This window comes from Mastigoproctus giganteus, chromosome 5 (genome assembly GCF_048544385.1).
Source record: "Mastigoproctus giganteus isolate SK-2022 chromosome 5, ASM4854438v1, whole genome shotgun sequence".
NCBI lineage: Eukaryota > Metazoa > Arthropoda > Arachnida > Uropygi > Thelyphonidae > Mastigoproctus > Mastigoproctus giganteus.
In genome coordinates, this window is record NC_143579.1 from 182,990,805 (window position 1) to 183,007,916 (window position 17,112).

At 35.8% G+C, this 17,112-nt stretch overlaps 1 protein-coding gene across 1 annotated transcript in view; it reads left to right on the forward strand.

Moving 5' to 3' along the window:
* Positions 1-15,351, forward strand: part of Nup107 (nuclear pore complex protein Nup107) — a 446,410-nt gene extending 431,059 nt beyond the window's left edge. The window contains exons 25-26 of the mRNA XM_090373566.1: positions 5,228-5,395; positions 15,204-15,351. Of these exons, the coding sequence (XP_090229692.1) occupies positions 5,228-5,395; positions 15,204-15,308 (273 nt within the window). The 3' untranslated portion in view covers positions 15,309-15,351. The remainder of the gene's footprint in view (positions 1-5,227; positions 5,396-15,203) is intronic.
* Positions 15,352-17,112: the final 1,761 nt, after the last annotated feature.

Consider the following 17,112-nt stretch of genomic DNA (forward strand, 5'->3'; position numbering starts at 1 on the left):
CATCTGGTTTTGACTGAGGTGGGAGCAGAGATGGGCAAAAGCTGCGGCCAATAGCTTTGGCACGAGACCAGAATGCTTGGTACCATTGGGGCATGAAGCAAGTTTTCTACTCTTTGTTTGGACTCTTAGTTTAATAACTGCTTTACAATTGTTGCGAGCTTTTGGTGTAGGCAGAAAATGAAACTGAAGAATTGGAAACAAGCCAAATACAGTATGCAACGTTCTTCTCTTGAACAGCCTTAGCACATATATTGGAAAACCAAGGTTTAGATAAAGGACAAGATTTTAAAGTGGAGTGTGGAATAAAGGATTCTCTACAAGAATAATTTCACTGACACGATCTGAGCAAACGTTGACATCAGAAGTTTTGAAACAGTAATCCGACCAAGGAAAAGAAGAAAAGAAATCTCACAGGTCATCCCATTTTGGATTCTTGTAATGCCAAACAACACGAGGTTGTGAATAGCCATGATATAAAGGCTCCATTGGAGAAGAGACAATCATCGAGTTGTGATCTGAGGTGCCTAAAGGACCACTCACTTCGACTGTGTACTTAGGATTGTTTGTGAGAAAAAGATCAAGCGTGTCGGCTGTATGGTTAGGATTGTCTGGTATTCTTGTAGGTAAATGAACAATCTGTGCAAGATCATTAGTAATTGCAACAGCCTTAGCATCTCGACCAGCTGGAGTTGTGAACATTAAAATCACCGAGGAAAATTACCTCACTGTTAGGAAAGTTGGACTAGAGAAAGTCAAGTTGCAAAGAGAGGAAGTCAAAGAGCTCCAATGATTAGTGGAGTTGGGAGAACCGTGGAGACAACAGATGAATTTGACACAATGAGGTAGAGATTTTAAGCCAGAGAAGATCAAATTAAGGAGATTCCAAATTACCAAGTCTCTGCCACGGAATATCAGAACGAACATATGCACAAGTACCACCTTTCAGGCGAAAGGAACCATACAGTGAATAATTTGGGCAACTGAAATGAGCAGTAGTTGAATCAACCAATAACTGAGATTCTGTCAGAAAAAGTATGTTGGGCTTGGCAGACTGCAAGTGGAAATGGACATCGTTGAGATTAGAATTGAGACCACATATATTTGTGAAATGAACTAGGAAGTGTTTGGGAGGTTTAGATCTTTTCACAGATAAGCTTACTCTGTTAGTTCGACAATTCATGGTGTTATTCAATAGTAAGAAAAAGTGGGGGGTCATGCTGTATGAAGTAATGAAATTTTTGGATATGGTGTACACATGGTAAGAATATACCCAGATCCTTGAATAACATGGCCTCAACAATGCCCCCCCCCCAGCATACACACTACTTGGACTCCCTCCAGTCACTATCTGGCAGAGTAGAGGTAGCAAGATTATACACTAGCTGATCCTGAAGCCTCCTAAAGAGTTACCAATAGGTTTGGTCCGGTGTACTAACTAGCGGCCGGCCTGCGAACACCGTTTTAGAGCTGTACCCTCGAAATGTAAGGAAGATTGGATCTCATCATGATGTTCACCATAACCTCAAAAGTCATCAGTCATACTGCATGATGGAAGAGATGGGGAAGGGTTGACCAGAACTTAGCTCTGGATACTAAACATGGGTTCCACCACTTCAAGCCTCCAATAAGCAAAGTGGTGGTATTGCACTGGTTGATGAGAGTCATCTACCACCTAGTATTGCTTGGTAACACCGGGGGGGGGGATTCCTCCATGTGGTGTGGGTGCCACACCTCGACCCCTGCTTACGTTGGTTCACACCTGGGTGGACCACCCAGGTGTGAACTGTGTGCTTGTGCATTGAGGTTATACCCAGGATTACTAACAGTCTCACCGTCATGAAGGTGCTGGCAGAAGATTTGGCTGTCACAGACCATCCGAACTTTGCCAAAATTGGGTCCACTTGACTTGAATGTCACCCGAATATCAGTTCCATCAGCATTTTAGACTCCCAGGTAGCAAGTACATCTTGTCTGGCATATCTGAGAGAATGTCTGTGACAACCTCAAGAATGAGACCTTTTAATGGTGTCAGAGGAAGAGCTGCTACATGAGTTAACAAATCAACAAGTAATACATGTTAGGAGAATAATGATGAAGAAAAATTGCATTCTCATAATCTATCTGTTATTCTTACCTTTAACAATCCTTCTCTTCCCCATTCAGTTAAAGCAGGTATTTAAACTGCAAAATCGTTCCATATATACCAAATCCAATAACGTGGTTACAACTGTCAGCAATATGGACACTCTCAGGCGACATGTCGGAGTGATCCCATTTGTCCGCTCTGTGGACCTCCAAATCAAAACATATACTGAAATAAAATACTGTTAATTACAAAAACAACTTCACATGAAACATCCAGTGCTAAAAAAGCAGGATATTTCTGTTCCTGAAAAGTGGAGATCAGAATTAACATCAAAAACAAAGCAGACAGCATCTGGTAAACAGTGTAATCAGAAGCATACAAATGTAGACGAAATGGATACTGCTGAACAGACAGAGAATGTACTAGAACCTCATCCTGCAGAAGATATTGATGCACCCCATTCTAATTTTCCAAAGAAAGACAGATCCAAATATGATAAACGAAAAAACTCAAAAGTGCAGTCAGATTCAACAAATAGTCTTGAGACCTAAATAATGCAGCATATTATTATACAATGGAACTGTCATGGTTTACATGGAAAATTGGATGAAACAAAAGATATTATTCAACAATATAAACCAGTCTGCATTTGTCTTCAGGAGACCTATCTAACACTTCAATCTTCATCCACATTTCAAAACTGTACACTTTTCCTGAGAGACAGAAATGATAATACAACTGCCACAGGAGTGTGGCAATTTTGGTGAATTCAAATATACCAGCTAACATTAATTTAGAAGCAGTAGCAGAGGGAATAGCCTTTGGAATTTCTACCACAATCTCATCCCTTTATCTTCCACCAATCTTCCTCTTTCCAGAGCTGAATTAAACAACCTTACTATACAGCTTCAACCTGTTGCTTCATGGGAGATATGAATGCCCATCATCATTTGTGGGGATCTTTTCACATGGACAGAACAGGTAACTTAATCAACTTTCTTAGAAGATCAATGCCTGAATTTACTGGACACTGGATTTCCCACTTATATCAGTTTGGTTATAGGCATCACTTCTACAATAGACTTGACAATCTGTTCTCCATCAATTTATCCCAATATAGAATGTTATCTATTAAAGGATCCTTACAACAGTCATCATTTTCTTATAGTATGTTCCATACAGACACAACTGACTCGTACATAAGAAATCAGAACAGTGTGGAATTCCAAGAGAGCTAATTGGAATTCCACAACAGTGTAATCAGAAACATACAAATGTAGACAAAATGGATACTGCTAAACAGACAGAGAATGTACTAGAACCTCATCCTGCAGAAGATATTGATGCACCCCATTCTAATTTTCCAAAGAAAGATAAATATATGCAATTAATCAATCTGGATAAGCAAGTAATAGAAACTCTCCCAATAGATCATGCTGTTATATATATCAATGCATACAGGGTCTAGAGACCTTATTTTAGGAAAGATGTTGAGCTACTAGAACAAGTACAGAGAAGGGCAACAAGATTAGTGAGTGAAACAAAGGGTTGCTGTTACCAAAATAGGCTTAAGTTCTGCAAATTGCAGCATATGGAGACTGGGCACCTGCAAGGTGATCTGATTGAGGTGTTTAAGCCTTGAATGGTTTCACCAAGATCAGTGCTGATGGGATTCTTCCTCTTGCTGAGACTTTGCACCTGAGAGGACATAAATTCAAATTGAGGAAAGACAATTGTAGAATAGATGTGCAGAAATTTGCCTTTAGTCAGCAGGTGGTGGATTGGTGGAATAAACTTCCATCTGTCGTTGTGGAAGTTGACAGCTTAAATAAATTCAAGGGTGAACTAAACAAACTTTTGGAGAGAAGGGAGGGTGTTTTTTTTGGTTGATGCTATACAAGCTTGCTTTATTGCATCATATGCTTCTACTAATGTTAACGTGAGGGGCTTGAAACAAAACTTTTTGAGTGGTACCAACAAATGCGTGCATCTAATTTGAAGTTAATCAACTTCCCTGCGATTATGAGGCCAATGGAAGTGCTGGGCTTGGTCAAAATTTTTTAGTCTTAGTTATCAAAAGTGGACAGAAGATTGGCTTCAGAAAAACAGAACATTTTGGTGATTCTAAATTGTTGTAGCACGTTCTGCTGAGACACTAAAGTTGACAAATATACGGTTGTTGTTTTTACCTCCCAATACCACCAGTAAAGTTGACAAATATATATGGCTGTTGTTTTTACCTCCCAATACCACCAGTTTTATGCATCCACTGGACCAAAGAACTCAAGAGAGCATATAGAGCCAGCCTGATAAGGTACTTGATCCACAACATAGAAGGAGGGAAAAATTTGTAGCCAAATTGTTCCCTCCTTCTATTGTTTACATGGAAAATTGAATGAAACAAAAGATATTATTCAACAATATAAACCAGTCTGCATTTGCCTTCAGGAGATCTATCTAACACTTCAATCTTCATCCACATTTCAAAACTATACACTTTTCCTGAGAGACAGAATGTCTTGGATGCTATCCGTAATCTTGTTATTGCTTGGGATAGTATTGCATCAAGTGCACTAATCAACTGCTTCAGAAAGAGTGGCTTTGGAGAGAATATCATTGAAATACATGATCCAGCAGATGAATGTGATAGCAATATTTATGAATGGGGGAATTTGAAAGAACATATGGATTTTGTTGGTGAATTTGAAAAGTTTGTGAAGGTGAATGATGAAGTTACTACCACAGCAATGCCAACACAAGAATTGCTGAGTGCCAAGCAAAACAGTAATATTTTTGTTATCAGCAACAGTGAAAGTGAAGAAGCACACACTGCCATCTAAAAAAGATGACCAAAATGCATTGAGCATAATAGAGAATGTTGGCCTGTGTTAAAAACTCATGTGTTGTATGTAAATGCATATAGTCTGTGCTATAGTTAAAAATGCATATAGGACAAAAAATTGTGCAAACAACATTGGATTCTTTCTTTAAATTTGATTAATTTATTAAAAAGTTTGTATTAATGAGATTTGACTGTATTTTTATTGTGACTGAAAATATCAGTGATAAATCTATTAGGGTATTTTAGTTCTTTCATTAGTTAACAAAATATAAAGGATATCTTTTAAATTTATTTTATAGGATGGACCTATTGATGACAACAGACAGCAACAAATGTCAATAGTGAGGCAGCTATGTATTCCTCAGGTATGTTTTTTGCTGCACACTGTTCTCAATGCTATGAAGCAGTACCAAGAATGCCTCCAGCTAGCTAACATTATAGCTTCAGAAAAGGACCAACTGTACAAAGTATGCTAATTTAATGAAACAAAATAATCTCTATTTTTTTAATAATTAAGCCTTTAATATTTAATATGAGATGAGCCTTACCTAAGTCTCATAAGTTGATATATGTTTATTTGTGGTTTTTTTTTTTTTTTTTTTTTATATGCCTCAATTTAATTTTATAATAAATTGAGGCCTAATCTATTATAAAATTTTCTTCATTTGCAAGTCAAAGAAGCTAAACGAATCCATGAAGAGAAAAAACCTCTATATATGATTGTCTATTATATGAGACTGTGAAAAATTAGAAAAGACAGTTCAGGTGTGGGTGAAGCAGTGTGCATGATGACTCAAGAAAAGGTAGATCCATCTCAGCCACAGGCCTTGTCATTGTGAATAAAGTGGAACAGCTAGTCCTTGAAGACAGATGTGAGAATAAATTTTATAACAAACAAAGTGAACATTAAGGGTGGATCTGTTTTCACTATAATGCCTGAGTTTCTCCAAGTCTAAGGTAGCAGCAACCTCAGAACCTGATGGTTCTGAGGTTGCTGATACTCCCCAAAAAAGAATGTTCTGCACAATTGTTGGAATTTTGTAGAGAGGCTGTTGATGTTTTTTGACCAAATTTTTTTAATGAATACTGGGTAAAACAGATGAGAAAACAATGGAAACATTCATCTTCACCAACCCCCAAAAAATTCAAGGTTCAATTCTCTGCCAACAAGGCCATGTTGTATACAAATTACCTCCCAAAAGGCAAGAGCAATGCTCAAGAGTACTACAAAAACCTTCTGAGAAAGTTAAGGGGCAATCAAGTTGAAGAGACACAGGAAGCTATCCAAATGTGTTTCCCTCCTAGACAATGATGCTCCTGCTCACAACACTACTCTTGTCATGGACTTCACAGTTAGTTGTGGTTTTGAAAATTTGCAGTGCACACCTTATTCTCCTGACCTCTCACCTCAAACTTCCTCTTTCCTAAAATGAGGTAACCATTACGGGGCTGCAGATTTCAGATATGAGGAGGTAATTAATGAAGGGGAAGTTGGGTTTCTGCTCTAAGTGAAGAGTTCTGTTCATGAGGGCTGAAAGAGCTTATTAGCATTAGCAGAGGCATATGATGCAGGCTTATGCAGCATCAGCCAAAAAAAAAAAACGCTCCCATTTCACCCCTCCATTCGTTCCAAGTACCTGTCCAGCTGAGCCTTAAATTTATTTAGGCTATCAACTTCCACGACAAGGGATGGAAGTCTGTTCCACCAACCAACTACCTGCTGGCTAAAGGCAAATTTCCGCACATCTATCCTACATCTGTCTTTCCTCAATTTGAATTTATGCCCTCTCAGGTGATTATTCTGAGCAAGAGGAAGAATCCCATCAGCATTGAGCATGCCCAAACCATCTGGCACCTACTACCATGGCATGGTAGTAGGTGCCAGATGTGCTTGACAAAGCATCTCTGAAACGGCAGTTCTCCTGAACTTTTCACACATCACAGTTTTAAGGAGAGTTTATAGAGGATGGTGCAACGAACAGAAAACATCCTCTCAATGGCACTCATTTGGAAGAAAATCACTTGTTGATGAGAGAAGTCAGAGGAGGATGGCTAGAATTGTGCAAGCAAACAGACAGGCCACAATGTCGCACATCACGTCAGAATACAATCTTTGGTGCGCAGAACAAAATATCGCACCAGACCACTAATCGCACTTTGTTGTAAATGGGCTACAACAGCCGATGGCCACACCACATACCTTTGTTACCAATGAAGAACAAGAGAGAGAATGCCTCCTGTGGGCACAGCAACACCAGCATTGGACTATCGAGGATTGGAAAACAGTTGCTTGGTCTGACAAGTCGAAGTTCCTGGTGCATCCTGTCTGACGACTACTGTGCAAGGTGGTAGGAGCAGTGTTATGGTGTGGGGAATGTTTTCTTGGCACACATTGGGTCCATTGATACCCATAGATTCGCATCTGAATGCCACATCGTTGCTGACCAAGTGCATCCATTCATGTTCACAGTTTATCCTCAGTCAGTTGGTTACTTCCAGCAGGATAATGCGCCAGTGCACAAAGCCCAAATCACTATGGAATGGTTCCAGGAACATGACAATGACTTTTCTTTGCTGCAGTGACCCTCTCAGTCCACGGATCTCAATCCTATTGAACATCTTTGGGATGAGCTGGAAAGGGCTGTTCGCTGCAGGCCTACACCTCTGTTGAATCTCAAGGAACTGCGTGACACACTCATTTCTGCATGGTATTCCATTCCTGCACAACGTTTTCAGCATCTTGTTCAATCCATGCCTAGACTAATTCAGGCTGTTTTGAAGGCTAATGGAGGCTCACCACGCTACTAGGTAGGTGTACCTAATAAAGTGGCAGCATAGTGTATATATATACAGGGTGTTTCAGTTAAACGTTTCAGAACTTCTAAGAGGGGTAGGGTACATCCTGACAACTCGAAATCATATAGCAATGTGGGGTCGGAAATGCTTTCCTGAAGCGGTGTTGTACACAGAAGCACCATAAAGAAAAGAGACCGTAAGTGAGAAATCGTTTTAATAATACATGAAAAGAAGCAAAAGGTACATGGATTAAAGTAAGTGTTCGAAGTTTCTTCCACGGGCTACAATGCACGCCTCACATCTCCGACGCATGGACATCCGAACATTCTGGAATACTCCAGGCGAATTTCGAATTTCTTCGGCAGCTACTGCGATTCTTGCAACCAGCTCCTCAGCATTGTCAACAGGGGTGTCATAAACTAGCGATTTCATATGACCCCAGAAATAAAAATCAAGACATGATAGGTCGGGTGACCGAGCAGGCCAACGCACGGGACCACCACGTCCGATCCACTGTTGACCAAATGTGACATCCAGGTAGTTACGAACATCTCCGCTATAATGGGCAGGGGCTCCATCGTGTTGGAACCACATTGTCTGTTGCGTCGATGCAGAAATCTGTTCATCTCTCAAAAGTTGTGGCAATACTTGCTGCAGAAAGATCAAGTAGATAGGTCCGGTTAGACGACACGGTAACAGGTAAGGTCCGATGAGGTGATCTCCCATAATACCGGCCCATTCATTGACCGAAAATCGAATCTGTGCTGCACGACGTCGCACGACGACTTCTGTGTACAATACCGCTTCAGGAAAGCATTTCCGACCCCACATTGCTATATGATTTCGAGTTGTCAGGATGTACCCTACCCCTCTTAGAAGTTCTGAAACGTTTAACTGAAACACCCTGTATAATAATTGTCTACAAATAAAAAATATATGTATATAATATAACAAATATAAAATAATTTTCTAAAATAGTTTCAAAATCATTTAATAATTGTAATGTTTTATTTTTACCTAAATCATGAGATAAATTTTTAAGTCCTAAAACAGTATTTAAACTTTCTTCAATTGGAATTTAAATTTTCAACATCTGATTCATCATTTGTATTCATATTTTCATATAAATTGTCATTGTCGACAATGTTCTTAGTAGAACCATAGAAAGTCCTTCTTTCCAACTTTCAGCAGTAGAACAATTTATATCATTAACCGATACCTTAATTGAGTGGTCGACAAACATTTGATGTGTTAGCAGGAAGAAATAATAAATTGTCGTTACTTGAATTCAAATTTTTGGGATAACATAGAGCACTATCTAATAATAGTAAGGTCTCTTTCTTTTTTTTTTTTTTTTTTTGTTCAAATTATGAAGCCATTTAGAAAAAATAGCACTTATCATCCATGCTTTTCTATTGGTGTACCAATCAACATTCATGGATGCCATATTCATTTTTTTAAGACATCTTGGTCTCAGCACAGTATTAATTAGCAATGGCTGTTCTTTTTATCCAGGCACCTCCATGGCCAGGTGGGTAGGAGCAGCACACACTTCTTGATTAGACTGGGGTTTGAGCCCGTGACCACCAAATATAGAGGATGCTGAAAGGTCAGGGAATGACCATCGCATATCCCTGGAGCAATATGGCCTTAGTTGCTAATGCTCCTAAAAAAAACCAAACAACAACATCTTTTTATCCAAAGAATTTATACACAGTAAAATTGTCACTCTTTGTTTTTCTTTTTTTATAACCAAAGGAATTAGACCCTTTAAACACTAATGATTTACTTGGAAAGCACAATAAAAGAAGCCAGTTTCAGCTATATTAAACTTGTCTTTAGGTTCATATTGTTGTGTTGAAGATAGTAAATGCAAAATCCACTTATCCACACTGGCCGAAACACTGGTGTTCCCCATCATTTTCATTCACAGATGCACTTTCACCACACAATTTTCGAAGCAATGTTATTTATGTGACAGATTTTACTGAACCATCTATTGCTAGCAGAAGATGTGTCTTTTTTAAAAGCTTTTGCAAAATTCAAAGCTTTTTCTTGTAGCACTGGAATTCCCTCTAGCACAAGCACCATCAAACCAGGTGAACGTTAACTCATTAATTTCTTAATATGGTCGATATGTTTCTTGTTGAATATTTTTATTTACATTCCAAATGCACTTTTCTTTAATATTATTTGTTTATTGTAAAATTTTTTTGAATTTGCGTTTTATCACAATTACGCTTTACTGCCAGCTGTCTTTGCGATAAACCTTTGCTGCACTCACAATTCTAAATTTAAAATTTTCATTTTGCTTATTTCTGCTATTTGCAAATCAGAAAGAAATGAATTAAATACCTGTTTGGTGGCAGTATGTATGCAGTTACTTTAGAAACTCCAGATTTGTAGAAATTGGTGAAAAACACTGGCCGAAACACTGGTGAAAAACACTAACAGTCCCAGTTAGGTAAGACAGTGGTCATCTTAGAGAATTACAGATTCCTATAAATCTGTGGAATACACAGGATACTTATTTAAAACTATTCTAAGAAATATTGGTCTTTTGTAAAGGTAGTCTCATTGAAGTGGTTGCTTACAGAGCTTTCACTGTACTATTTTACATTTTGCACCCATATGGGTGGATGTTGTGGGTGATTTTGTTACAAATATTTATTAGCTGTGTTATATGCTTCTGTTGTTGTGTTTTGATTGCTCATGCCACCATCATGAGTGCAAAAAAAAATAAATAAATAAATACTACCTTCATAGGTAAAATGGCAAAATTTTATAATACTTAGATTAGTAATTACTAAGAAAAAAATTAAAAAAGAAATATTCACATGTGCTGCATTTATAAGAAGCTAATTTTAATGGTCAAATAGAAGGTGTCTGTAACCTGCCTACCAACAGAGCATTTCTGGGCTGTTTCAGTGACACTCAAGAAATTGTGATTTTCCAAACACAATGACTCATCATTGTGTTTGGAAAATGTGGAAAAAATCAGATGGAAGGGATGGTGGTGTCATAAAGGTTAGGTCCCTGTACATTGTAGGTGTCAAAAGCATAACACATAACCTAAGTAGACTTGTTCTAATAGAAATGCCTGAGAATTACTTTAATTCCTTCATGAAAATAAAGACATTTCACTTTAGCTGTAAACCAGCATAGCATATTTATTTCTTGTTCAATGTCACTGAAATACTAAAATATTTTCTGTCAATGTTGTACATCAGATGACTCAGTTATTTAAGGCAGCACGTTTTGTTCCAGAAATTTAACGGCTGCTTATCATGTCTCTGAATACATTACCAAAAACACCTATCATGAGAATATAAAGAAAACAGAAATTCTCAAACACAAAAGCAATAGGGTTACTAAGAATAAAAACAGTTGAATATACACTAATCCTAAGAGCATAGTAAATAAATTTGATGAATTTGAAGCATTAGACATAAGATAACCTTTATTTTCCTTTTTCTGCTTATTTTGTTTCTTAACAGTTGTATATTACTACTATATATATATATATATATATATAAGTTGTATTAAAAAGTTATATTAATATATTGAATTAAGTTTGCATAAATGGATGTAATATTTATTCAAATTTCCAGTAACTAGCAGGGTGAGGAAAGTAGAAAAAGAAGTGTAGTAGATTTGTGAAAGGTGAAAGAATGTTAAAATCCTAGAGGTTATGATAAATTAAGAAAAATTGTGGGCAGAATTACCATGCCAATATAAAGTGGGGGAACTGTAAAGGAAAATTAGTAAATGAAAATGAAAATGTTATGGCTGTCATCAGATATTTAGAAAATGGTCGAATATAGGTAATGCAAATATGCATGATCTGATGTCAGCAGAAATGATTATTGATACATAATCGGGTATTTCATTGAGTAGTATAAAAATTAATACTACTATTGTTTTCTCTCTTAAGGGTGAATTTTAACTTGAGTGAAAAGAATTGAAGTCAGTTAAAAGACCACTTACCATAGTTTTATTACTTATAATGACATCAGCTGTGAACTGGATGGATAAATTAACCTGCACCAGACTAGTGTGTGTTAATCTTCTACATTCAATTACTATTAAATAAATATATAAGAGTGGTCCAGACACATTCTGGCCCATAAGAAACCCAAAAATCTGTATGTTTTGGAATTGTGTTTAAAGCATTTTTTCTAATAGGAATGAGATAAGCTTTGTAACATATTCTAGTGTTAGCTGGGTATTCTCTTTCAAGGTGATATCCAGGCTTAAAAACTCTAACATCTTTCTCAGGGCAAAATCAATATCAACATTGATTTAAAGTTATACCACGTCATAGAAGGCTAATAGATCTTCCATATCTAAACATACTCCTTTTAACTTTAAATATACCTCCTCTGCATTAATTACTGCTATAGTTAGAAGTGGATAAAACAGTTGGGTAATATAATATTCACTAAAAAAGGATGATAGACTTGAAAAGTCAACCTGTAGGAAACCACAGGATGCAAAGAGTTACTTGGTTTATGTACCTTCATAATACCAAATAAATATGGCATAAACATATTCATTATCTGTATCTGCTGGAGAATATTAACTGATTTTTTCTATTTTCTTAAGTTTCCTGAGAAAACCAATAACTTTATATTTAATAGTGATTATACTGAAACAATTCATACATTTTGTAAGTGTCCATATCCTGTATTATTTGATCCAGTTTACAGTTGTATGTTGCTCAGTCTATTAAAGCTATTTTATCCCCTTTATCAATTTTCTGTATTACTATTTCATTATCCTTACATTGGTTTTCTAATGTGACCTGCACTTTGGCTCTTTTTAAGTTTGATCTACATCTTAATTCCAAACTGAGAATCACATTTAATTTTTGAAATGCATTGTTTTTCTGGGCAGTAATTCAGTTTTAGCTCAGTTTCAACAATAGTGTCTTTGACCAGATAAAATTTCTATCATATTGCATAGCCCAAGCCTTGTGGTTTAAGTTCTGAGTCTTTTCAATGTTTCAAAAACAAATTTGTAAAAAAATAGAACTAAAAGGCATTCTAGTTTTTTTTTTCTCATGCTTTAAGATAAAATAGTAATTTTAATAAATTTAAATAAGATAGACATGTTAAATGTTAGGCCACTTGTACAATTCTCAAGCATCTGGTGTTTGGATAAAATGAAATTACCCTTTTCCCAATAAATTGGAATTGTTCATTGATGTGATTCCTTCCTAATGTCTAAACTACTACTCTCTTGTGTTCCTGCAACTGAAAATGAATGAGAAACTTATAAATACAGTAAGTGATTCTCTTTTTTCTGCTGTTGGATGAGTTTTAATGTATTCTGCAGGCATTTTTATTTAGTTTTAAACTTGACATGCTTGTTTGGGTGCATTGTAGTCCTGGTGAGCTCTTCTTAAACGTGTTCATTTCATAGTTAGTTCCATTTTTATTTTAAATCTTTCTGTGAGAATTTAACCAAACAAATAGTAGAGGCAAGTCACTTAAAAAAGCTTTGCCATTCATAAGGCTAACTAACTAGCCTTGGTCCAGTGGCTAGTGTGCATAGCCACAAGTAGGAGGTTTAAGCCCATATATTCTGCAATGAAAAATTCACAGCCCATTAAAAACTGTAGTGCTGAAAACCTGGCCGCTCTTAATATAGTATTGTTTGCTGTTACAATAATTATGTATACTCTTCTAGCCTCAGCTATTTTGAGAATAAACAGAAATTTATTATTATATTTTTAAAAAAGTAAGTGTTTAAGTTGACTTTGAGGCTATAATTTTAACTAGCAGCTACTCTCAGAAAAAAAACCTAAACAAAATAATGTGTGCTCAGGCAAGAATAATAGCCATTGTTGCAATGCAGTTCTAAGAAAATTAAATAAAATACTGGATTTGGTACGCTGTTTGAAAGTAGTATGTTTTGACAGGTAAAGCTTACTTAAAAATGTAGTATATTGAAACAGAGCAAATTCTTGTGTCAGAGTGATGTCTTAAAACATCACTCTGACACAAGATATATATCTAAAAATCGCTCTAAATCTAAAAAAAAAATATCTAAAAAACATCACTCTAGCCAGATATATATCTAACCCTGTTCGGTTTGTTATATGCCATTTTTTTTATCTTATCTATCTTTGTCGTCTCAACCCATCTGTATCACATACTCACTTTAAGCATGTATTTGCTATGACAGCAAGATAAACTTCATTTCTTTTAAGATTTTTATGCAAGTCAATGCATTGGATCCACATGATATTCATATTTTAGTTTTTTTCATGAAGTACAAAGTTCAGATCCCACTACCTGACCAGAAAAAGTATGTTAATGACTAGTTGTGTTGATCTGATCATCAAAGTCCAACAGAATACTTGAAAATTTGAATATTGTATGAACTAGGTATTTTCTCACAAAAGAAGTCTTAGTATATTATAGGAAATAGTCTTAATAAATTATGGAAAGTACATTCCACATACATAATGTCCTTTCTATAATATAGTTATTTCTCTTATTAATGTTTTTTTTTTTTTTTCTTTCTTTCTTTTACTCTCTGTCATGTGTGTTGTGCTCTTATTCCCTCAATGGTTTAATGTTCATTAATTAGCTGTCTCACAACTATTAAAGTTTCATCTGAAATCATCTTAGTGACTTCATGTGAACTACTTATAAGAGAAATGTCAGTAATATATGTAATACAGTAGAACCCAGTTATCTGGCACTTCGACAATTTATGATATAGAAGTACAGTCAATCTGTACAGTAGAACCTAGTAGAATACAGTAATCTGGGTTTTCGACAATTTATGATATAGAAGTACAGTCAATTGGTAAGAAATGTGAAAAAAAGAATTTTAGCATTATGTCAAAGGAAATAAAGTGTAGTTAAGAAATTTAACTTCAGGTTATTGCATTTCATTGTACAGTGTAGGCACTTATAAGAATAATACTCATCCAACCACCAAATTTGTATCACCAGTGCCCCCCCCCCCCCAATTCCTTCTAGATGCCATATAACTGGGCATTTGTATATGCAGGATGTTTGGTAACATTCCGGTCATACCTTCAGGATTGATTCAGGATATGAAAACAGTAAAAAATTTGTATAAAATTTGTGAACAGTTACGGAACTATGGCTATAAAGGTTTTAATGGTAAAAAATTAATAAGAATAAGCAAACGTACCAAATATGAATAAATATTTTACTAAATATGTGTCAGCTTCTTCTTATTTTATTTTTATTTTTTTCCATAGCCATTTTTTAAAATTTCTAATGGCCATAGCTCTATAACCATTCAGAATTGGACAGAAGTTTTTATAAACTTTCTTCATTGTTTGCAGGTCCAGAATTGATCCTGAAAATATGACCCACTTGTTATAAAACACCCTACATATAATTGCTATATTAAGAAGAAATTATTTTTATTTCTTTGAAATTATTTAACCTCCCCTTAATTATTGCACATTAACGACTACTTCTCTTTTTACAGACTTTCAGCAAGAATGACTTAAGGACCTTTTTAATGAAAATGCGAGAATCATCACTTGCTCTGCTGGATCAAAACTTTGATCCTTTGGGATATACAATTTATTAGACAAAACATATGTACAAAGGGGAGAGGGGGGAATAACATTTTTGCATTGTCAATTTGTTAGGTGTAGATGCCATGTGATGCAAATGAAGTATTTTGAAAGGGGGGTGGGAGTTGGGGGAAATATATATATATATATATGTATATATTTATTTTTGTATTTTAATATTGATTTGAATAAAATTGTGTGATGGTGATGTTTCTTGTTTTTCTGTATTTAAACAAAATGTATTAATAAGAACATTAAGTTAAACAATTTGTAATTAAATAATGATTGCTTCAGTTTTAATATTTATGTTGAAAACTGTAAACTGAAGTCATAAATTTAAGATTCAGGTAATTCTGAACTTCATCTATTAAGTGCAATGCCTCAAATCTAGGTTTTCAAATCAAAAAATTTGATTAAAAAATTCCAGAAGAGTAGTACCAAATAATAACATAGTGATTGTGTTTTTTGTTATAGCTTTTTGACTGTTATCACTCTTATATAGATTAGGTCCAGTTGATTACAGCTGGTTTAATGCCCTCACTATTCAGTTAGACATTGGCAGCAACATCATTGGATAACCTACACATCAAATTTTTTCTACACTGTATAATGTGTACAGAAAATATAGGAAGGGAGGATGGGTTATGCTGTTAGTTAAGGAACACAAAACGTTAGCACAAAATCTAAAGCAGTGCATCCAGTTGATATAGATGGACGGTGCAATGTTGAGTCAGTTGGGTGCGAAATAAGCACTGGGAAAGCAAAAATGAGGGTACAAGAATGTTATAGGAGAAATGACTCTGGTGAGTACAACGAACAAATATTCAGAGAAATAGAGTGGGCCAGTAAATCAGAATGTCTTATAATGGTGGGATTTTGACTTCCCAGATATTGACTGGAACTTTTGGTTGGTCACTCGCACACTAGCAAGGCTTTTGTGAATTTACTGGATGATTGTAAATGTGCAATTTACTTAAAAATATAACTAACATCATCGGTAAAGGGAAGGGTTTTGCTTTCTTAAAGGTGACTACAGCGGTCTCAGATTTTTTTAAATTCTATACACTGTGACCAACTGATAGTAATAGTAATACAGGCATGTGATGCAAGAAAACAAACGTCTGAGCTTATGTAGCATCAGAAAAAAAAAAAAAAATCGCACAACCATTCCCTCTAAACGTTTGTCCAGTTCCTTGAATATATTTAAGCTATCAACTTCCACAACGACAGATATCATTAATAAATACAGAAAACAACAATGAGCCCAACACTGAACCCTGGGGAACTCCACGAATGACATTAGTCTATGAAGAGCAGTGTCCATTGATAGCCACTCTGTCTTCTTCCACCCAATCATCCTTTTATTCATTGTATTGTAGCAACTTGCTACAATGGATAAAATGCCATACTGCTCCAATTTGTACAGTAGTCTTCCGTGTGCACAGTATCAAAAGCTTTCCTGAAATCCAAGTTTATGATATCAAAATTATTTTTTGCATCCAGTTCCTTTGTGACCACATCAGAGTATCCAATCAAATTTGCCAGACTTTAAGAAACCCATGCTGTGTATGAACTATAAGTACAGTCTTGTCTAGATGATCCTGCATCGCTTCCTTAACCAGTGACTCCATTATTTTCCCTGGAACATAAGGTTGACTAACAGATCTGTAATTACTCCTGTCACCCTTTGATCCTCCTTTGTGAATTGTGGACACATTTGCACCTCTCCAGTCCAAGGAAGCTTTCATAATTATGGCTAAGGGTTTGCTTACTTCCTTTAATATAACTGGATATATCTCATCCACCCCAGGTGCCTTT